The 23,627-nt window shown below is 38.0% G+C and overlaps 1 protein-coding gene across 8 annotated transcripts in view; it reads right to left on the bottom strand.

The window, feature by feature from the left end:
- arhgef28a (Rho guanine nucleotide exchange factor (GEF) 28a) overlaps positions 1 to 23,627 on the bottom strand; it is a 94,872-nt gene that overhangs the window by 16,694 nt on the left and 54,551 nt on the right. For 4 of the 8 annotated variants that reach the window (XM_046838892.1, XM_046838890.1, XM_046838891.1 and 1 more), the window contains 19 exons: positions 19,373 to 19,487; positions 17,310 to 17,399; positions 10,178 to 10,220; positions 9,609 to 9,710; positions 6,712 to 6,832; positions 6,253 to 6,388; positions 5,899 to 5,954; positions 5,570 to 5,630; positions 5,338 to 5,464; positions 5,117 to 5,235; positions 4,576 to 4,716; positions 2,722 to 2,972; positions 2,419 to 2,544; positions 2,219 to 2,336; positions 1,808 to 2,059; positions 1,052 to 1,128; positions 706 to 884; positions 488 to 576; positions 97 to 279 (listed from right to left, as the gene is read on the bottom strand). In XM_046838892.1, coding sequence (XP_046694848.1) covers positions 97 to 279; positions 488 to 576; positions 706 to 884; positions 1,052 to 1,128; positions 1,808 to 2,059; positions 2,219 to 2,336; positions 2,419 to 2,544; positions 2,722 to 2,972; positions 4,576 to 4,716; positions 5,117 to 5,235; positions 5,338 to 5,464; positions 5,570 to 5,630; positions 5,899 to 5,954; positions 6,253 to 6,388; positions 6,712 to 6,832; positions 9,609 to 9,710; positions 10,178 to 10,220; positions 17,310 to 17,399; positions 19,373 to 19,487 — 2,386 coding nt within the window. The remainder of the gene's footprint in view (positions 1 to 96; positions 280 to 487; positions 577 to 705; positions 885 to 1,051; positions 1,129 to 1,807; positions 2,060 to 2,218; positions 2,337 to 2,418; positions 2,545 to 2,721; positions 2,973 to 4,575; positions 4,717 to 5,116; positions 5,236 to 5,337; positions 5,465 to 5,569; positions 5,631 to 5,898; positions 5,955 to 6,252; positions 6,389 to 6,711; positions 6,833 to 9,608; positions 9,711 to 10,177; positions 10,221 to 17,309; positions 17,400 to 19,372; positions 19,488 to 23,627) is intronic. The other 4 variants (XM_046838894.1, XM_046838897.1, XM_046838893.1 and 1 more) reach the window with 3 other exon arrangements.

Here is a 23,627-nt window from a genome sequence, read left to right as displayed (position 1 = left end):
AAATTCAGATTGATGTTGTTCAGGTCAAGAATAATTGCAGAGTACTAATCAAGTGAGCAATATTTTTCAAGAGTCGAATGCTTTCGATTGTCCCACCCTCTTTAAGAGCAGCATTGAGCAGAATAGCAGCATTAGGGAGCTCTTCTGTGTTGGGGCGCACCAGCAGCTTTGGTTCTGGGCTGAGATCTCTGTGGCCCACCATGGCTGCAAGCTCAGCATAGATGTGGAGCTTCTCCTCCAGGCTGGAGCAAATCAGCTGGTCATGACCGCAGAGTGACTCTGTGAGAGATTGATGTAGTAGAATTTTAAAAAACACTTCCAGCCTTCTTCTCTAGCCAAGCTAATGAGCATATCTCAAGGGCAAGCAAGCTTGGCATGTTCAATGATTCAAAAACAAATATAATGGAAGGAATTCGTAACCTTATTTGGTCAATTTAAGGGCCCAACATTTACACCACTTTTGTGTGAGTTTTGTTTGCCGAATCACCTTGTAGCTTCTGAATTTTCTGACTGGCTTCTGCTGCTTTGCGTTCTTCTTCTGACTCGCTCGCGGTGTCCTCCTCCTTCTCGTGGCAACTTAAAAAGAAAAAAAAAAAGAAAAATCTGCCTTTTAGATATAATGCTAAACCTGGACCAGACTTTAATTAAACTATTATACTAAAGTCACGCCAAACACACAGACACAATATAATAGCCTGTACACACATCACCACGGCTTCTCGGATGAGCCTCATCCAGGCGTTTCGCTCGTCTTTGGATGCCGCGTGCACCTCATACATCTCGGGGCCGCTGTACGAGGCACTGATAAGGAACATGCCTCGCTCCTCATTAGCCACCTCCCTCACTATCAACTTCTGCAAGGAGATCACTGGACATTTCTGGTCCTGAGAGAATGAGAATATGTTAAAAACACCACTAAAGTGAACAGCCAGGCTAAAAAAAAATATTTTATATATTCACTCTTTCCTGTTATTCTGATTAACACACAATATCATTATCGGTCTAAATACTTTGCAGTGCATGTCTGAATGGTAATATGATTAAGACGTACAACAGCAGCAAAGACATATTTTTGGTCCTTCTCCTGGAGGAATACCAGCAGATCGGTCAGCAGGAGAGCCAGCACATCTATGAAAAAGCATACATCATGTCATAAAAAGAAAAATCCACGATTTTCTATGACTTTCATCACTGGACTGGCATGATGGACACAAACAGATTGATTTCTAAGTTGTATGTAGGAGAAATGAACCAAGTTGTAATTTTGGTGGAATCTTCTGAACATGATCCTAAATATTTGTAAATTTACATATACCAAGAATTTTTTTTTTTTTTATCTTGACTATGGAAATAATAAAATAAAATTATATATATATATATATATATATATATATATATATATATATATATATATATATATATATATATATAATAAATGATCTGTCCCAATTCTGATTGATGCTGCCTAATGCTCATTTGAAGGAAATGTATGCACTGTATAAAATAATGCATAGGGATTAATTAAAAAAGAAAAGCAAGCTAATTTGTTAGATTTTAATGGTATGTGTTGGTTTTCGGTGTAGAAAAACTGTAAAAAAAAAAAAAAAAAAAAAAAAAAAATCATATTTGTGACATAGCTGGAAATGAGATGTGACCGTAAATGAATAAATCTGAATGGTTTTGGTAAAGGTTTCATGAGAAGATGGTGTAAGAATGTGCACGAGATATTAGGGAAACGAATAAAAGGTCATGTCAGTAAATCACACACTGAATGGACTTGTTTGCTCCATTCCCTCATTTATCTGACCTTTAAGTCTGCCGGTGGCTGTCTTCCAAAGCAGCGGGCCATGGTGAAGCAGCGTTCGGCCATTGGTCATGTCGTGCTTACGGAAGGCAGCACCGCTCTTCAGTCTGACTAAACTCTTGCTTTCCATGCGGCCGAGCACGTCGCTCAGCCACTGACTCTGCTCCCGTTCGCTCACTCTCACATCCACCGCTGAGATCAACTCTCGCACCAGCAACAGCGCTCTAGAGATATCGGCGTGCTCCTGTGTGCCCTCTGAGAACGACAGACAGAAAGAGAAAGTAATCTGAAAATCAATGAGAATAATGATGCCAGAACAAATACAGATGTTTTCAATATACACCATACATTTAAATATGTAGCAGTTGATTTTGCTAGCAGAATATATTCCCATGTTAGAGAGTTTGCCCAGACCTTCTGTGTACTGCAGTATCCTCTCTAAAAGCACTGGATACTTTGTAATTCGCTGCGTCACTAGCAAAATACATTCTGGAATCTCTCGCCTCTTGACCAGTGAGTTACTGCTCTGTTGCTATGGAGAAAACAGAAAGTTAAACTGTATGGTTGCCATACATCTTAAATGTGCCATACGGCTCACACAGAAACACACTCACTTTAATGAAAAGTTGAAATCTTTTGTTCTGCTGCTGTAGCTCCTTGAAGAAGCTGACGGCTTCGTTGTGGCGGCTGCAGAACTCGCCGTAGACTCGCTTCATGTTCTCGGCATTCTCCTGAGAGAACTACACAGGCATGCAAACACCAAGTTACACAAAACAATCACAGACTCTGTAGACAGCACGGTGACTTTATGCAGAAATAACTATGTGTTAGAATTCTTTCAATTATAATAAAATATATATATTTCCACAAAAAACATGAACAGAACATTACACAATAAAACCCATTCTGGGTCCCACCTGTTGCACGAGGATATCACCCACATGGTGAATGAGGTAGTTCTTCTCATTGTCAGGCTGCATTGAGTTACTCCGCCGCTCCGTCATGGCAGAAAGGAAGTCTCGATGCAGGACGAGCAGCTCGTCCAAGCAAGGAAATATCCGACCGATTGCCTCTGCATCCAAGCCCACCTCCTCCCGCATGCCTCGCCTGAACACCTCCGACATGATGGTCAGCGTTTGCAGGTGGTGCAGCTCGGTGTGCATTAACTCTAAATGAGCAAACACACAACATCGATTATCTCGATTATTCTTTTTTGTTATTTCTAGAATTACATTGAATAAAGCATTTTTAACATTAAACACTTTTAGCATCAGAAATAATACAAAGCAACTTTATGTATACAATGTACAGTTAGATCCCTAATGAGCAAGCAAGATGTTACAGGGTATGGATAATCATTCCCTCATGAAGAACCAAAAGGGAAGCCATGTTTTTATGGGGGACATTGGGATCAGTGGTGAATGGTCAGGGTCAGCAAAGCCTTCTATGCTAGCCTAAACGCTATCAGATGCACTGACCTACATTTACAACCTAAATTCTAATATTTGTTCCATGATATTTTATTAATTTATTCCTAACAATCTATTCTCTTTATTTCGTAGCGTTTCTCTTGGCTGCACTGCTTCCAGTACGTGTATGTGGATGTTAGATTTTTTGTCCAATCAGATTTCAGCCTTTATGTGTTGCCATGTCAATCTTATTCTGCCCAGGACCTTCAAAGTCTGTACTGCTGGCCTTTTTACCTTAGTCTTTATTAGCAATGGGTCTGTTTCTTTAACCAATCAGATTTCAAATTCTCCTCACAGGGCCAGCTAGCTGGCCCAGAATAGCGTCAGCATTTTTCCGTCCTCTGATTGGTTGGTCAGATGGAACTTTTTACAGCCAAGTTTGACTGGCAAAACACATCTGTAGCGCTCTGCACACATTAATACATCTGAGTTAGACTTTTTTTTATGCCTACAAAGAAAGAGAAATTGATTTGGTCTCGGACATTCTTAAAAATCCATTTTGAAGAAAAGCCAGACATTGTGAGGAGGTCGGCCAACCCCGAAGCTAGCCAGCTTGTCTCAGTCCGGGAAATGATTTGTTTGAAACTTCCAGACCAGTGAATATGAGCGGTACCACTGTATTACAGCCTCTGAGGAGCAGTGCAAATTATGAGTCTGCATCTCTGGTGAGTAGGTTGTATTTTATTTACATTTTCAAAGTTTTTGTCATGTTATTAGACAAATATTGATTCTAAACTGCTCCAGATAATGTAGGTGCAGAGTTAGGGTTGTAGTGTAGAGGTTTGGAGCTTGCTTTAGTAAAAAAATTGAATTCACTATCCATATGTGAAATACCTCTCTCTGTAATGCCATGCGTTGTTATAATTGCGTTTTTGTATAGTATTTATGGTTTCTATAATTGACGTGATAGCGGTGGTATTAAGAGGAGGATTAAGTCGGGTAAATCCCCACTGAAGGCCCAGGTACCAAATACACTGCTAGCCACTGATTGGGATTAAAATTACTTCTCTACAGCTGTATATTTACAGGGTGTTAAAACAATGTTTACCATGAGAATATATAAGCAAGACTTTTTGGAACAAGCTTCATGGTCACCACAGAAGCTCTCGAGCACTGTACAATATTCAGGTAAAATTATCCAGTGGAAAAAACATAAAGCGTAGATGCAAATGTAAAACCATTCAGAACAACAGGAAGTGAGTCAAACATCCAGAAGCTCCAAACAAAAGTAATTACGCATCACTTCAACGCCTCAGTTACTCCTTGTGCTTCTCATTACTCAGGCTGTTCCCTTTTGCTTACCGTAGATGACATCCTGTCTCTTGATGGTGCGTTTTTCCTGCTTCTGGCAGAACTGTGACTCCACCGCTAGACTCCACGACTCTGCCTCCAAATACAGAGCGTCCATCGGAAAACTGTTCTGTAGTGGAGAGTCCACTGCATCTGCAGGAAGTCAGGGGATAGAGATTCATGGAGAGACAGAGCATAAATATCATGAATACTATCAGAAAACTTGAATATAACAAATTTAAATGCAAAGGAAGATAATACTGTAACACTACACTTTGACTAAATGTATTAATGGTTGATATAGTGATCAAATTAATGTTCAGAATTGCAAGCTTTCTTGCAAGATAAACATATAAATATATATTATTCATACTGTACAAGGCAAATGTAAATTATAAGAAACAAACTTTTACATTCTTTTATTACTGATTTATCTGTGTAAAGCTGCTTGGAGACCATGTTCATTGTTAAATGTGCTATACAAATAAAAATGAATTGAAGATATTCTAAGGTTGTACACATCACTGGAATAAAGAAGACTTCCTTTATTAACCTTCAACAAGGGAGGAGTCAGTGGACGTAGAAGATTCCACGGTCTGCAGGAGCTCCTCTGACTGGCCATGAGATCTCCAGGAGGAGGAGTCATTGTCTCCCTCTGGGCTCTCTGCAAGCCTGGATATACAAATCATAGAAAAAAAGAATAGTGCTTGGTTGTATTTTAAAAATTTTATGACTGATTATATAAAAAAAAAAAAAGGAAGAATATTTTCTAACCACTCTGGCACTAGAGGGACACTCCGGGATAAAGGGGCTGTGTCTATCCTGCTCCGTGGACTCATCATAGGGAGAGAGGCTGAACTGGATACCTGAGAAGACTGGGTGCTTTCACGCAATACAAAGTCTGCATTTGACAGAGTGATAAATGAGGAAGATAAAGAAGCAGCAGATGAGTCTCAAACAGATATAATGCATCATGTGCATTTGTGTGTGCAGCTGTTTGACTTACTTTGAGGGAGGGTGGATGCTCTGGCCTTCATCATAGAAACTGTGTATTTGTCCTGCACTTTCTGTAAAGGAAAAGAAAAACTCAATACAATAAATAAAGAATATAAAAATAAAAGACAAGTGCAGACCCCTGTGATCAGGGCAAATGGGCAAATACGTTACAACTTTGAGCTTATACAATTAAACAGGGGATGTCTATGAAATGTGGTTTTACTTTCCTCACTAACTGTAAGAAATTTTGATTTGACTTTAGTTATTCGCTCCATTAATCAACAAAGACCAACACCAACAGTTATTGTATCATTCCTGAATCATGAAACACATACACACCTTAAGGCATTGTGCTGTGGAATCTTTACAACCCTTATGGATGCTCACAGCACAATCTAGGAAAACATGGAGAAGCCAGGACACAATAATCAAATAAAACGCAAACATTTAAGGGTTTAAATTTATCACATACAATTTTGAGATTTTACGATTAGCAAATTAATTGTTGGTACATGTACATTCATAATATTCAATAAGGACCTAGTAATGCATTTTACATAAACACCTAGTACTGAAAAATACACTAAATTACAAAATGCTAATTTAAGGCTTTAATGTTCACAAGAGTTCACAACAACATTTTAAAATAAAATTAAAAATTGGTTAAAATTAAACAAAAAGATTCTCACTCACTGCTGCAGTGTAGCGTTTCCTTCCCAGTAGCAGGTTTGTCACAGACCTCACAAGCCGAAGTCCCAAGCACAGGGCCTGCTGCAAATTGGTGTCCATTGCTCTGTTTTTCCTTTACTTCTTTCTCTTTCGCTTTTCCCTTCGGGAACCAAGAAAAAGCCATTACAGGAATAACATCTCACACAGACGCTGGCATAACTGTCCACGATTTCCATGCGTTCAACTCTTTATATCTTATTGTCAATTGAAACAGCCAAGTAAAGATCTGGGGAATTTGGGTTCACAACACTGTTATTCAGGAACAGGAGACGTTAATGATTGAATTGAAAAGCTGGGACTTGGGACTGTGTGTTTGTTTTTGAGATGGCTGCTTGACCGCTATATTCAGCGGTCACCTGTTAATATATTTGAAGACTAAAATCATTCATTCAGCTTTTAGATAACACATTAAAGGATGTATACCTTCTTGCTGCGTGTGCTGTACATTCGGCTTTTAATGAAACTGAAGGTGCGGCTGACTTTGTACTTCTCAGGCTCAGACTTGGAAGGAATAATGTATTTATCCCATCCCTCTTCTTCAATTCTGAAAAGGAAAAAACACATCTTTACACAAACCTAGCTTTGAACCATAGCTCCAAATAGACTTCCTTGGCAGTTTTCTTCAGAACTAGTGGAGTATTTAGGTTTATATTTCCTTACCAAGTACCAATAGTATATTCCCCTCCTTGTGACCATTAATCCTGATCTAAGAAACAAGCTGAGAATAACTAAATCCAGTGTGCAGAATATAGTGAAGCTCCATGTTATCCACAAATATCCATGAGTCACCCTTCTCCATAGCATTGTTGTAGCCAAAGCACACATTGAATGGCATTTAATGGAAGTACCGCTTGACCTACGTTCAAGTATGTTTGAGCAAATAATGTTTGAGCTTTTTTTTTTTTTAACCAATGGGTTAACCAATTTTAAGCCCTTTTATGGTGTTTCCAAAAGGATATAAACAGCTGATCGATAAAGAAATTGAAGCAGAGGAGCTGAAAGACTGAATAATGTTGAGTCAGCCTTATCTGGCCATAGTGATAGAAATTTTCCTTTTATTATTTTCCCACAAATGCTTTTTTTTAAATCTTCCTCATTTAAAAGAACAGCTTTGAGTAGTTTATTTGCTTCCACTAAAAAAGCCATAAAGCTATCCAATGCATGATAATGAAGTTTTGCACCATATTGAACAAACCTGCCTGTATTTAAACCGCTCATTACACATTGTGCACAATTTCATCTTTAGTTCTTTTAATACTTTCAATGGGGCCCATTGCCCTAAATATTACATTTTGTGTTTCAGACAGATCAATGCATTACTCTGGAACATACAGGGCCTGAATTCCAAGCACATGTCCAGCTACTGGGGGCAGATAGTGTAAATTGTTATTACCAAGCTTATATTAAAGGCATTTGAGCAAACCAACTTGTCTTCTCATCTGCATTGACCATCTAAGTATTCTACACACTTCACTGATGGAGTGTTGCCTGTAAGATATCAGAATCTATTAAAGCTTAGGAGAAACTGTATCACTTGTACGGTGAACAACCCATATTCATCCCACCATCCTACAATAAAAACCAGTGTTTCAGATCCCCTACATTGAGTTTGGATTGTACTAATTAACTTAATCCTAATGCCGTTACATCTGCCACGGCAAGCAAAACACATGACTTCTGCTCATATCACAAGCTCAGTGTATGTATAAGGGCTCGTTAATATAGTTAATATGTGGTAAGATATGCTGCCTGGTGACTTTGAAATTAATAACACAAAATAGGGCATTTAAAATGCTGTGTAAGTTTCAGTAAGAACATTTTATATCAGTTAACAGGTCATTCATTGCTACTCCTGATCTGCACTCCTGAATTCATCAAACCATTACAAGGGCAAGCAATCAGCACTTTCTTCTAGGATAAATTTATCATTTAAAAAAATCTAAATCAACCACAGACAGTGAACTTCAGCTTCCTCATGCCTGTTGCCAGCTTCTATCCTACTTTTCCTTCCTAGAGGACTTGACAAATAGCAATGCTTTTCACTACAATCCCTGCTGTCACCACACATCATTAAGGTAGGAATAATCAGCAGTATATACACAAATTTGGGAGATTCATACATTACTGGTGCAGTTAGGTCAAGTGCTGCACAAAGACCTGATCTAAAATAAAATCTGGGTTACTGATTATCATCTTTTACCCAAAAGCTGGATATTCTGCTCCAAAAATCTAAGAGGACGGTATGATTAGCAATTAACAAGTTAAAAATGTGTAAAATTATGGACTTATTTACAATGCATATGCAGCATAAACAAATAAGGCATCCATGTGTTTATTCTAAACAAATAGTATGTCTGGATATTGGCTACCTACAATGTCATAAGGGGATGAATTTGCTTTTGGTACTTGACAAGGAAATTATTAAAGCTCTACTAGATCTAAAATATACCCCCCTGGTGGTCTGGAACAAACTGAATGAGAACTCCAACATACAGTAATTAGGAACGGCTATACTTCCGAGCTGGATTTATCGGTTAGCAAGTTATATTTAGAAGCATGACAATACTTCATTACATTACGCGTATACAATTCCAAGTTTGAAGCTATGCAAGTCAGTCTTAATTCCTCCAAATCTTTTTTTTTTTTTTTTTTTTTTTTTGGTCCAACATAAAAACGATTAGTTGGCCATCGATTTTGTCAAAGCATTACTTTCATTAGTCTACAGTAAATAAACTTGCATGATTGATGATTTTTAGGTTTTAGGCACAAAGCTGCCTTGCTAAGCAAATATTCCACTCGGTAATATATGCCGCTTAGTTATTTGTTCATCTTAGCCATAAAAACGTCATTTTGCTTCAAAACAGCAGTTCCTTTGAAAGTTTGGTTAGTTTGGTTTGAGTTGAAGGATTCGGGGTAATTCATGCATTCCTTTCATTGTTAATTAATTAAAAATTAGTCACCGTGCTCTCACTGGGATAACAAGGCCAGTCTACTTAACCACTGGAAACATTCTCAGCATTCACTTCATTTCATACATACCTTTAAAAAAAAAAAGAACTTTTTTAGTTTGCAAAATCTCTCAAAGAAGAAGAGAGATGGTTAGTTGATCCTAATTGGATTTTATTAATCTAAGGTCAAACAAAGACTTGGGAGCAGAAAAGCTATGGCTCTAATATTTAGTCTCTTCACATAAACATATGTTAGATGTGCCTCCATGCCAGCAGGTGCACTCTGCATTCTGTAGGTGAAAATTAGATGAATCGAAATAGCTCTGAGGGTTAGACGTGAATTCGGGAGAGCTAAACAGGGCTGTGACGTACTCTTTGAGGAATTCGGAGAGTGTGAGGTGCTGGAGTGAATCAGCCAGCTCGACGCTGGACTCGTCATCAGCTGACTGAGTCCGTCTACGGAACCATAATTCCCTATAGGGGTTTAAAATACAGGGCTGAATTGGGATTTAACGGATACACAACAACACACAATCACAGGTCTTACAAACGTGCAACCATAGAATTCTCCACCAGATGGAGCAACTGCGCTGGGGCAGAGAAAATAAAATAAAAAACTTGTTAAAACAACGTTTGCTCTCGTGCTGCCATCTAGACACACACACACACACACACACACACACACACACACTCTCTCTCTCTCTCTCTCTCTCTCTCTCTCTCTCTCACTGTGCCTGTGCCATTTAAAAAGTCCGGGGCTGTTTTCAAAAAGAAAAAGAAAAAAAAGCTGTGACCTTCGAAACTACAACAGGAAGCACTCTGTCTCCAGGCAACTCCATCGTCTCAGAGACATTTGAGAATCCTATAATCCCAGTCGATACCTCAGAGTGAAAGAAAAAGGAAAAAAAAAAAAAAAAAAAGATTGGCAGCTGGAGTATTACCTTTTTTCTTGTGCCTGCTCAGTTAAACTCGCTGCACGCTGTTCTGTTGAGAAGAGTTTAGATAGAGAAAAGATCAAAAGGTTAACACTCAAGAACATCATCAGTGGTATAAAATGATACAAATTAAACTTTTGGTTGTGTCCAAAAATCCGTCATATTTTAATTTTTTTTTATTTCAAGATTTTCAGGGAAAAAAAAACAAACAAACAAAACAATTAAAGATCTATTTTATAAGAAGTAATGCAAAAATGTTCCTTATGCACTTGAAATATTTGACTAATACCAAGTAACATATAATTATTATTATTATTATTATTATTATTATTATTATTATTATTATTATTATATGTTTTATGGGAAAAAAAGTCTAGAAAGCCAGTACATGAATGAAGCACAATTGAACATAACACTGATCAACCTAAAGAAAACCTTAAGGACTACTCCGACATTAGTGCCACAACCACAAGACATAAAATGCATAGCAAAGCCATGAAGTGTCAGTATTCATAAGCGTGAAGAAAGAAAAATAAATAAATAAATAAATAAATAAATAAATAAATAAATATTTAAAACACACCCACAACTCTGAACATGTCTACAGTGACTAATCCCTGACTGGTATTTCTCCAGGCACACCTTGTCTTGGCCTTGCATGGAAACATATTTTTAACATTAAATCGTCAGAAACTTATATTCTAAAATTATAATTTATATCTATATATAATATATTGCTTTCAAACGATTAAATTTTTTTTTATCTTGATTTATCACAGCTCGTGCTTTTCTAATCTTTATGCAAATGTAGGTTTAGTATGCTTATTATTATTAGTGAAACCAAACCAAGCTCAACTTAAAGCATAAAGATTTTTAAGCAAAAAGAATTTTATATCACATAAATCATCAGGACACCAAACGAAATTTATGCTATGTTTCCACACGGACGGTTTTAATTGCCGGATGTGTGCATCATGCAGATTTTTGTGGGTTAAAATTTTTTGCTGACGTTTATTTATTTATTTTTTATATCTGAAAAAAGAAAGGACATGAATAAATGTGTTGTGTTGAAGGTTTTAATTTCACCTCTTTTATTTGTATTAATTTGTATTTTTTAATAAAAAGGGTCAAACAGAAATGCACGCTGCATTAATAGTTTGTTTAAAAAAGTAGTGCCGTTAAAATTAATTTGCGTTAAAATTAATTTGCATTAACGCACTTATTAGTTAATTTCTTTTCCTCATTAATGTACACATAGCACCACATATTGACAGAAAAACACAGAATTGTTGACATTTTTGCAGATTTTACACCTTCATTTGAGTCCAGCTGTGTTTGATTATACTGATTGGACTTGATTAGGAAAGCCACACACCTGTCTCTATAAGACCTTACAGATCACAATGCATGTCAGAGCAAATGAGAATCATGAAGTCAAAGGAACTGCCTGATGAGCTCAGAGACAGAATTGTGGCAAGGCACAGATCTGGCCAAGGTTACAAAAACGTTTCTGCTGCACTTAAGGTTCCTAAGAGCACAGTGGCCTCCATAATCCTTAAATGGAAGACTTTTGGGACAACCAGAACCCTTCCTAAAGCTGGCCGTCTGGCCAAACTGAGCTATTGGGGGAGGAAGAGCCTTGGTAAGAGAGGTGAAGAAAAACCCGAAAATCACTGTGGCTGAGCTCCAGAGATGCAGTCGGGAGATGGGAGAAAGTTGTAGAAAGTCAACCATCACTTCAGCCCTCCACCAGTCGGGGCTTTATGGCAGAGTGGCCCGATGGAAGCCTCTCCTCAGTGCAAGACACATGAAGGACTCCAAGATGGTGAGAAATAAGATTCTCTGGTCTGATGAGACCAAGAGAAAAATGTTTGGCCTAAATTCTAAGCGGTATGTGTGGAGAAAACCAGGCACTGCTAATCACCTGTCCAATACAGTCCCAACAGTGAAGCATGGTGGTGGCAGCATCATGCTGTTGGGGTGTTTTTCAGCTGCAGGGACAGGATGACTGGTTGCAATCGAGGAAAAGATGAATGCGACAAAGTACAGGGATATCCTGGATGAAAACCTTATCCAGAGTGCTCTAGACCTCAGTCTGGGCCGAAGGTTTACCTTCCAACAAGACAATGACCCTAAGCACACAGCTAAAATAATGAAGGAGTGGCTTCACAACAACTCTGTGACTGTTCTTGAATGGCCCAGTCAGAGCCCTGACTTAAACCCAATTGAGCATTTCTGGAGAGACCTAAAAATGTCTGTCCACTAACCTTTACCATCCAACCTGACCAAAATGGAGAGGATCTGCAAGGAGGAATGGCAGAGGATCCCGGAATCCAGGTGTGAAAAACTTGTTGCAGCTTTCCCAAAAAGACTCATGGCTATATTAGATCAAAAGGGTGCTTCTACTAAATACTGAGCAAAGGGTCTGAATACTTGGGACCATGTGATATTTCAGTTTTTCTTTTGTAATAAATCTGCAACAATGTCAACAATTCTGTGTTTTTATGTCAATATAGGGTGCTATGTGAACATATAATAACTTAAATGATTTTAGCAAATGGCTGCAATATAACAGAGTGAAAGATTTAAGGGGGTCTGAATACTTTCCGTACCCACTGTAATATATATATATATATATATATATATATATATATATATATATATATATATATATATATATATATACAGTGAGGAAAATAAGTATTTGAACACCCTGCTATTTTGCAATTTCTCCCACTTAGAAATCATGGAGGGGTCCACTGTGAGAGACATGATCTAAAAAAAAATATCCAGAAATCACAGTGTATGATTTTTAAACTATTTATTTATATTATACAGCTGCAAATAAGTATTTGAACACCTGTCTATCAGCTAGAATTCTGACCCTCAAAGACCTGTTCGTCTGCCTTAAAATGTCCACCTCCACTACATTTATTATCCTAAATTAGATGCACCTGTTTGAGGTTGTTAGCTGCATAAAGACACCTGTCCACCCCATACAATCAGTAAGAATCCAACTACTAAAATGGCCAAGACCAAAGAGCTGTCCAAAGACACTAGAGACAAAATTGTACACCTCCACAAGGCTGGAAAGGGCTACAGGGAAATTGCCAAGCAGCTTGGTGAAAAAAGGTCCACTGTTGGAACAATCATTTGAAAATGGAAGAAGCTAAACATGCAAGATCTCACCTCGTGGGGTCTTAATGATCCTAAGGAAGGCGAGATTCAGCCCAGAACTACACGGGAGGAGCTGGCCAATGACCTGAAAAGAGCTGGGACCACCGTTTCCAAGGTTAATGTTGGTAATACACTAAGACGTCATGGTTTGAAATCATGCATGGCACGGAAGGTTCCCCTGCTTAAACCAGCACATGTCCAGGCACGTCTTAAGTTTGCCAATGACCATTTGGATGATCCAGAGGAGTCATTGGAGAAAGTCATGTGGTCAGATGAGACCAAAATAGAACTTTTGGGTCATAATTCCTCTAAACGTGTCTGGAGGAAGAAGAATGATGAGTACCATCCCAAGAACACCATCCCTACTGTGAAGCATGGGGTGGTAGCATCATCTTTGGGGTGTTTTTCTGCACATGGGACAGGGCGACTGCACTGTATTAAGGAGAGGATGACCGGGGCCATGTATTCCGAGATTTTGGGGAACAACCTCCTTCCCTCAGTTAGAGCATTGAAGATGGGTCGTGGCTGGGTCTTCCAACATGACAATGACCCGAAGCACACAGCCAGGATAACCAAGGAGTGGCTCTGTAAGAAGCATATCAAGGTTCTGGCATGGCCTAGCCAGTCTCCAAACCTAAACCCAATAGAGAATCTTTGGAGGAAGCTCAAACGCTGTTTCTCAGCAACAGGTCAGAAACCTGACTGATCTAGAGACGATCTGTGTGGAGGAGTGGGTCAAAATCCCTCCTGCAGTGTGTGCAAACCTGGTGAAAAACTACAGGAAACGTTTGACCTCTGTAATTGCAAACAAAGGCTACTGTACCAAATATTAACATTGACTTTCTCAGGTGTTCAAATACTTATTTGCAGCTGTACCATACAAATAAATAGTTTAAAAATCATACATTGTGATTTCTGGATTTTTTTTTTTTTAGATTATGTCTCTCACAGTGGACATGCACCTCGCTGACAATTTCAGACCCTTCCATGATTTCTAAGTGGGAGAACTTGCAAAATAGCAGGGTGTTCAAATACTTATTTTCCTCACTGTGTGTGTATATATATATATATATATATATATATACATACATACAGGAGTGCAGAATTATTAGGCAAATGAGTATTTTGACCACATCATCCTCGTTATGCATGTTGTCTTACTCCAAGCTGTATAGGCTGGAAAGCCTACTACCAATTAAGCATATTAGGTGATGTGCATCTCTGTAATGAGAAGGGTGTGGTCTAATGACATCAACACCCTATATCAGGTGTGCATAATTATTAGGCAACTTCCTTTCCTTTGGCAAAATGGGTCAAAAGAAGGACTTGACAGGCTCAGAAAAGTCAAAAATAGTGAGATATATTGCAGAGGATGCAGCAGTCTTAAAATAGCCAAGCTTCTGAGCGTGATCATCGAACAATCAAGCGTTTCATTCAAAATAGTCGACAGGGTCGCAAGAAGCGTGTGGAAAAACCAAGGCGCAAAATAACTGCCCGTGAACTGAGAAAAGTCAAGCGTGCAGCTGCCAAGATGCCACTTGCCACCAGTTTGGCCATATTTCAGAGCTGCAACATCACTGGAGTGCCCAAAAGCACAAGGTGTGCAATACTCAGAGACATGGCCAAGGTAAGAAAGGCAGAAAGTCGACCACCACTGAACAAGACACACAAGCTGAAACGTCAAGACTGGGCCAAGAAATATCTCAAGACTGATTTTCTAAGGTTTTATGGACTGATGAAATGAGAGTGAGTCTTGATGGGCCAGATGGATGGGCCCGTGGCTGGATTGGTAAAGGGCAGAGAGCTCCAGTCCGACTCAGGCGCCAGCAAGGTGGAGGTGGAGTACTGGTTTGGGCTGGTATCATCAAAGATGAGCTTGTGGGGCCTTTTCGGGTTGAGGATGGAGTCAAGCTGAACTCCCAGTCCTACTGCCAGTTTCTGGAAGACACCTTCTTCAAGCAGTGGTACAGGAAGAAGTCTGCATCCTTCAAGAAAAACATGATTTTCATGCAGGACAATGCTCCATCACACACGTCCAAGTACTCCACAGCGTGGCTGGCAAGAAAGGGTATAAAAGAAGAAAATCTAATGATATGGCCTCCTTGTTCACCTGATCTGAACCCCATTGAGAACCTGTGGTCCATCATCAAATGTGCGATTTACAAGGAGGAAAACAGTACACCTCTCTGAACAGTGTCTGGGAGGCTGTGGTTGCTGCTGCAATGTTGATGGTGAACAGATCAAAACACTGACAGAATCCATGGATGGCAGGCTTTTGAGTGTCCTTGCAAAGAAAGGTGGCTATATTGGTCACTGATTTGTTTTGTTTGGTTTTGAATGTCAGAAATGTATATTTGTGAATGTTGAGATGTTATATTGGTTTCACTGGTAAAAATAAATAATTGAAATGGGTATGAATTTGTTTTTTGTTAAGTTGCCTAATAATTATGCACAGTAATAGTCACCTGCACACACAGATATCCCCCTAAAATAGCTAAAACTAAAAACTACTTCCAAAAATATTCAGCTTTGATATTAATGAGTTTTTTGTGTTCATTGAGAACATGGTTGTTGTTCAAATTAAATCCTCAAATAAAATTAATCCTCAAAAATACAACTTGCCTAATAATTCTGCACTCCCTGTATACATACATACATACATACATACACACATACACACATACATACACATACACACACACACACACACACACACACACACACACACACACACACACACACACAACAAAAGTCTGAACATAAGATTTGTACATTCTTTTTAGAGAATGCCTTTTAGTCCTTTAATTCACTTTTCTGGTAAAAATGATTCACTAGATTTTGGTGTGTGTGGAAATTTGTGCTCATTCAGGCACAAGGGTAAAGTCATGTAGGGTGAGGAGGCCTGGGGTGCAGTCAGCATTCCAATACATTCCAAAGGTGTTCAGTAGGGTTGAGGTCACAGTAACTCAAGATCTTCCACTCCAAACCTGTAAACCAAATCTTCATGGAGCTGGCTTTGTGCAGAAAGGCACTGTCATGCTGGAACAGGTTTTAGTCTTCTAATTCAAGTGAAGGGAAAATTTGATTCTACAGCATCCAAAGACCTAATATACAATTGTGTGCGAACAACTAAGTGGAAACTGTTTGGAGAAGAACCACGTGTGTGTGTTTACATCAATAAATATATTGTTTTGAACCCTTAGCTATATGTAATGCATTGGAAACAATGGGAGAAATGTTTTTTTTTCTTTTGGAGGGGATATAAACCATTTTAGCAATCATTTTTAATCCACTGTAGAAATTAAATTAAATTTGTTCCAAAAAGCATGTAAACATATTATTTCGAACAATGAACAAAAATGCAACGAGAAAGAAGAAACTGAGAGCAGTGAACTTGGTGGCAAAAATAAAACATGTTCCTCGAATAAACTATATATTTTGTTGTCACTTTTATATGGTTTATATGGACAATGCTGAGTGAGTTTTCGCTGCAACTTTGTTCCATTTTCTCACAAACCTCTTGTGGAAGGCAGTGCTTTACTCTCATTGGCTACTGTTAGTAACATTTGGATCAACAGGTTTCTTGACCCAAAAGTGCAGCTATCAGTTGTTTTTGGAAGATCTGGCCACCGAGTTTGACTACATTTGCTTCTTTCCCCTTTTTGTTCATTTTGTAAAAAACAAATTTAATTATTGTGCCACAGGTTTCATTGCATACTGTAGGCAAAACAGGTGTCATTGCAATGAAAAATAAAACAGACATTACTCTGTTATGCAATTTATTTCAAAAATTATTCCCGCAGCTCCCACAACCACTTCTTGCAAACACACACATAAACACAGACACAAACATGTACACACACGGATGATCAAAATCCCAGCAGAAGCAACATGCACATTATTTGAATCGGTGTGTGAGCCGGGGTGGGCGGGCAGGTAGCGGTGCGTGGCCAGTACTTACTAACAGGATTGAGCAGTGACAGAGATTTAGATAGAGACAGAGCCTGTAGGAGAGATCTGCTGCCGCTGCTGTTGTTGGTAAGGGCGCCATCTACAGGACACAGCGAACATTACACTCACTACTCAGCACTACTCTGATTTACTACCGTCCCATAATGAGATTTGGGATCCCTAAGAAACTAGAAAACTGAAAGCAAATCTCACCACACCCACATCATAGTACACAATTTCAAAAATGTCTCCTAAAAGGCAGAGAGATCAAACTATTCACAACATGACACATTGAACGAGTGTTTGAGAACAAAAGCCTTTGCACCATCTCTGTTTAAATGTTGTTAGGTTTTGAAGTGAATGAAAGCATGTGATTGCTTTCCACAGAAACATCAGTTGAAGTAACAACCTGTTTATTTCCTGAAAAGGAGGCATAATCTTCATAAAGCTTCTCTTTATTAACACATAACAAACAGCCTAATTTTCTTTAACTGGCTGAAACGGATTTCCACATACATAATACGTGTTTGCGTGTCTGTTCAACTGGCTCTGTACAAAACCTGATCTTTTCAGGCAGGCTGCCGGGGCGAGGTTAGAATGGAATGGGAATATATTTTGGAATATATCTTGTTTTCTTCAAGTAGAGATGATATGAAGTGTATTGCTGGCAGAAAAAAATACTTTTCAGAAATTACATCAATTCCAGGCCTCTTTCTAAGTAACATATTTGCACAAATGGCGGTGTGGCAGTAAAGAAGAATGCAATTTACGCAATTGTCCAATTGGTCAGTCAGAGCAATGCATAATGAATAAGGTCCAAAGCTTCAGCTAATGTTCACATGGAGAAATACTGTCAGTGACCATGACTGTGGCTTGATTACTAAAACGTATTGACACTTTAGACCCAATTTGGACATGTTCACTTAGGGTGTACTCACATTTGTTGCCAGCTATCTAGACAACAATGGCTGTATGTTGAGTTATTTTATAGTAACTCTGTACTGCTTTACAAGCTGCACACAATATCTCAGAAACCATGTCATGTTGTTATCAGTTTCCTTGTTTTCTTTTTGGCCAACATTTCTGATGATACCTGTATGACTCTTCGGGCACAATTTAAATCGTGGAGAATTCGTTTTCGCCTAACGTGCAAAATCTTCCGTGAAGTGACGATCGCATGTCGTTGCTAATCTCAATTCATTTTTATTTCTATAGCGCTTTTACCCATGGACATTCTCTCAAAGCAGCTTTACACAGACAATGCCTGAATAAGATCTTTCTATAAGTTCTTTATAAGTGTACGTTTGTCCCTAATGAGGAAGCCGGTGCGATCTCATCTTATTATTTGTCAAAACAGAATGTGTGACATGTTTTGCATTCGTGCCAAATACCTGACTTAAAGAGCAAGACCGATTGTCAAATACACATGCACAAAAACACACCCAATCTTTCGCACACATACGTGTTGTGTGTGCTAGGTGTACTTTTATGTCCTTAATCATTTATGGATATCAATGTATCTGCAAAATCCAGATCTGGATTATTTGTCAATACTCTTCCCTAAAGTAACAATTCAATTTGCTATAGCCTTTTATTATACCTAGATCTGCATCTCTAAGCACTTTGGCTTTTGTATGTTTTTTTTGTAACATAGTAGAACATTGTGATGCTGGGACAGGTTTGAATCTCCTAGTTCAAGTGAAGGAAAAATTGTATGCTACCGCATCCTATACAATTGTGTGCCTCCAATTTTGTGGTAACATTCCAAAAAAAAAAAAAGAAAGAACCACAATGGCTGGAAAAGTCAGTTGTCCATAAGTCACTATAGTTCACCTTTAGATTCTAATCCTTCTATTACTCATATCTGTTTTTTTTGCCATGGTACAATATTTACAGTCCAGACTGAAAACTAATGCTGAATGATTTCCACGAGCTACAAATGACGTATCATAAAAAATGAGGTTATTAGTAATGATTGTTAAATATCATGAATAAGCAGTGTTTTGTTAGGAACAGAAAGAAAGGAAACTGCAGTGCCAATGTGTGCCATAGTGAAAAAGTAGATGTTCAAACCGTTGCTGAGGTCAGCAGGAGGACGAGGAGCGTCTCGGCTGGAGCGCGGGGACAGCAGGTTGATTTTGGGTGAGGAATAGGAATATGAACGCAGACGCACTCCTGGATCCAAGTCCTTAAAACAAAAAAGTCCATTTATTAAATGACTTTGAAATGCTGAATCAGAGATGAATGAGAATTTTTTTTGTTGTTTTTTTTCTATGCTGAGAAAAAAAGAATCAATGTTTCATAAATATTCAGTACTTGGATATAAGCACCACTTCCAGCAATTCTTAAGGTCTTGCCACAGATTAATGATAAGGTAAAACTCCTGACTGGGCCACTCAAGGACATCCTTTTTTTTCCTTTCCGGGTTTAGTCACTCTAATGTTGCTCTGGCAGTGAGCTTTGGGGGCCGGTGTCTTGCTGAAAGACAAACTTCCTCCTCAGCTCAATCTTCCTGCCAGAACAGTGCAGGTTGATCCTGAGCAGACTTGCAGTGCTTGAGTCTAACAAAAGATCTCTGTTATGCGATGTTACCCTTCGACAGATTTCGTACTGTGTGCTACGGCCTGCTTCAGAATTAATGGCATCTTTGTTAAAAACGTTTTTGGAAAAATTTCCAAAGCTAATTTTCTTAATCTTGCACTGAAAATATATGAGTGTAATCAGACCTTTAACTGAATTTCAATATTTTTTTTAACAATCCTGTCATAGTTATAAGCCCCTCACATAGTAGAAATCCTATAAACACTGTTATCGAGGCATGTTCCTATTATAATTTAAATGTAATATATTTACTATTATATATAGAAATGTAGTAGTATATTTCGCTCTAATATAATATTATACATTATACATTAATTAATTATATCTAACTTACAGTGGTTAAAACTCCAGTATATATAAATTGATGTACAAATATGAGGTAAAGAATTCTTATGCATACTCCTGAATATAAATAGGGATTATAGAAGATTAAAGCTTATATAAACATTAAAAAGTGAGAAAAAAGAATGTGTTGAAGAATGTGTACATTTAAATAACTTGAACAATAATGTCTATTGCCATTGTCAAAGCAAACATTTAGAAGTTTAAAAACCTGGAGTCCCAATAAACCTTTTTTTGCCCCCATACAGAATGAGGAGGTTTGAGATGGTAGCATTTTGAGTTCACAAAACGTACAATTAAACGCCACCTCCATGCACACAAACTATTTATTGGATGAGTAAGGAGTAAGTAGGAGGACTGTTCTGGAGTTATTTAGACACTACTGGTACTAGGTTCTACAGCCATATATGAGAAAAAAAGCTTTTTGTTAAAACACTGAAATTGGATTTGTTTGTTTTTTTGTTGTTGTTTTAAAGCCACGCTGTTGAATATAGTGGCGGTTTTGTCAGATTGTAGGTCTGTTTTTCCTCCAAATGTCCTTGGCACAGTTATGGTTAGATCGTCTAGCAATAAGTGAAAGCTACTGATGATCCAACTACTGAATCAAGTAAGGTTTAATAAAAAATAAAGCTTGGAACCCTGTAGGCTGAGCAGAAGGAGTCTCTTTTACAAAAGAAGATAAATTGTACAGGATCTGTACAAATTCATAATCACGAAGTAGTCTCAGAGTCTTGCTGTGGATTTGCCAATCTCATCAACTAATACATTCAGCTCAGTGCTGCTACAGTGGTAAAGGAAGTTTGAACAATGTATTAAACACAGGGACGTCAAGAAATTGGAAATAAGTGTAGTTAGTCTAAAAGAAGTCTAGAAGCTTCTATGGAACTATTCTACCCATCACAGTAACTTTGAAAAGCACGATTAAGTGATTATTATTATTATTATTATTATTATTATTATTATTATTATTTTTATTTATTTTTTTTTTTTAAAGGCTAAAATTAGTAGTGTTGCTGTCAAAAGGAAAAAATTAATAAGGAGACTTCAGGCCTTCAACATGCCATCAGCTGCAGTTTTGTAAAAATATTTTAGATCGCTGATGTATAAAGAATAGTTTCTTGATTGATTAATTATTAGGAAAATTATAAACAATGTCCAAAAATTAAAAAAAATTGTGGTAATAATACATAAAACATAGAAAAGTAAAGAAATTTATGTTGTTAAATCATTGTTTAATCTTAAAAAAACACTTTCTTAAAAAAAAAAGTTCTTAAAGCATTGTAAACAATTATGGTATTTTGAAAAGAAAAGAAAAGTCAACCCCTTTTCCAAAGCCTGAAGTAAAAAATATAATAAAACGGCCCAAGAAATATATAATGTTGGGCAAAATTGATTGGTGATGACTTAACATACATTATAAAAATACACTGTATGGGCAAAAGTATTAGGATACCTGACTTTTCCAGAAATAACCTTTTTACTAAAAATTTGGAGGCACATTTGTAAAGAATGTCTTTGGGTTACATTTTCTCTTCACTTCAACCAGGAGACACAAACTTGTTCCTGCATGACAATGACACTTTGCACAAAGCCAGCTCCATAAAGAAATGGTTTACATGGTTTGGAGGAGAAGATCGTAAATGGCCGGTTATACTGAACTTAACCCTATTAAACACCTTTGAGATAAATTACAATGCTGAATGAACTCCAGGCCTCCTCACTCTACATCAGTACTTGAATGTACTTGAATACCCTAAATGAGCACAAATCTCCAGAAACTCTAAATGAAGCCAATGGAGGTTATTATAACAGCAACTAGAGTCTAAATATGGAATGGAATGTTTAGAAAGCACATACAAATCTTATGGTCAGGTGTCCACAAACGTTTGTCCATATAGTCTGTATCACCAAAATGATGTGGAATTTAATTTCATTGTTTACTTTATAATCTTACCTACAAATACAGTGGTAATTTTTTTTGGTTTTTTTGCATGTTTGTCACACTTGAATGTTTCAGATCATCAAAATAATTAAAATATTAGTAAAAGATAACACAAGTGAACACAACATGCAGTTTTTAAATGAAGGTTTTTATTATTGAGGGAAAACAAAATCCAAAGCTACATGGCCCTGTGTGAAAAAAAAAAACAGTTTGCCCTCTAAAACTAATAACTGCTTGGGCCACACTTAGCAGGAACAACTGCAATCAAGCGTTTGCGATAACTTGCAATGAGTCTGTTACAGTGCTGTGGAGGAATTTTGGTCCACTCATCTATGCAGAATTTTTGTAATTCAGCCACGTTGGAGAGTTTTCAAGCATGAACCGCCTTTTTAAGGTCATGCCACAAGATCTCAATAGGATTCAGGTCAGGACTTTGACTAGGCCACTCCAAAGTCTTCATTTTGTTTTTCTTCAGACATTCAGAGGTGGACTTGCTGGTGTGTTTTGGATCATTGTCCTGCTACAGAACCCAAGTTTGCTTCAGCTTGAGGTCACGAACAGATGGCCGGACATTCTCCTTCAGGATTTTTTGGTAAACAGCAGAATTCTTGGTACCATTTATCACAGCAAGTCTTCCAGGTCCTGAAGCAGCAACACAGCCCCAGACCATCACACTACCACCACCATGTTTTACTGTTGGTATGATGTTCTTTTTCTGAAATGTTGTGTTACTTTTACACCAGACGTAATGGGACACACACCTTCCAAAAAGTTCTACTTTTGTCTCATCAGTCCACAGAGTATTTTCCCAAAAGTCTTGGGGATCATCAAGATGTTTGCTGGCAAAACTGAGACGAGCCTTTATGTTCTTTTTGCTCAGCAGCAGTTTTTCTCTTGAACCTTTGCCATGCAGACCATTTTTGCCCAGTCTCTTTCTTATGGTAGAATCATGAACACTGATCTTAACTGAGGCAAGTGAGGCCTGCGGTTCTTTGGATGTTGTTGTGGGGTCTTTTGTGACCTTTCGGATGAGTCATCGCTGTGCTCTTGGGGTAATTTTGGTCAGCCGGCCAAATGGCTTTATAACCGTCCCAAATGGCTTTATAACCTTTTCCAGACTGATAGATCTCAATTACTTTCTTTCACATTTGTTTCTGAATTTCTTTGGCTCTCGGCATGATGTCTAGCTTTTGAGGATCTTTTGGTCTACTTCACTGTCAGGCAGGTCCTATTTAAGAGATTTCTTGATTGTGAACAGGTGTGGCAGTAATCAGGCCTAGGTGTGGATAGAGAAATCGAACTCAGGTGTGATAAACCACAGTTTTAACAGGGGGGCAAACACTTTTTCACACAGTGCCATGTAGTTTTGGATTTTGTCTTCCCTCAGTAATAAAAATCTTCATTTAAAAACTTGTTGGTGTAAAAGAATTGTGTGTTCACTTG

The sequence above is a fragment of the Silurus meridionalis genome, chromosome 25 (genome assembly GCF_014805685.1).
Source record: "Silurus meridionalis isolate SWU-2019-XX chromosome 25, ASM1480568v1, whole genome shotgun sequence".
Classification (NCBI taxonomy): Eukaryota; Metazoa; Chordata; class Actinopteri; order Siluriformes; family Siluridae; genus Silurus; species Silurus meridionalis.
This window is presented reverse-complemented; position numbering and strand designations above follow the sequence as displayed.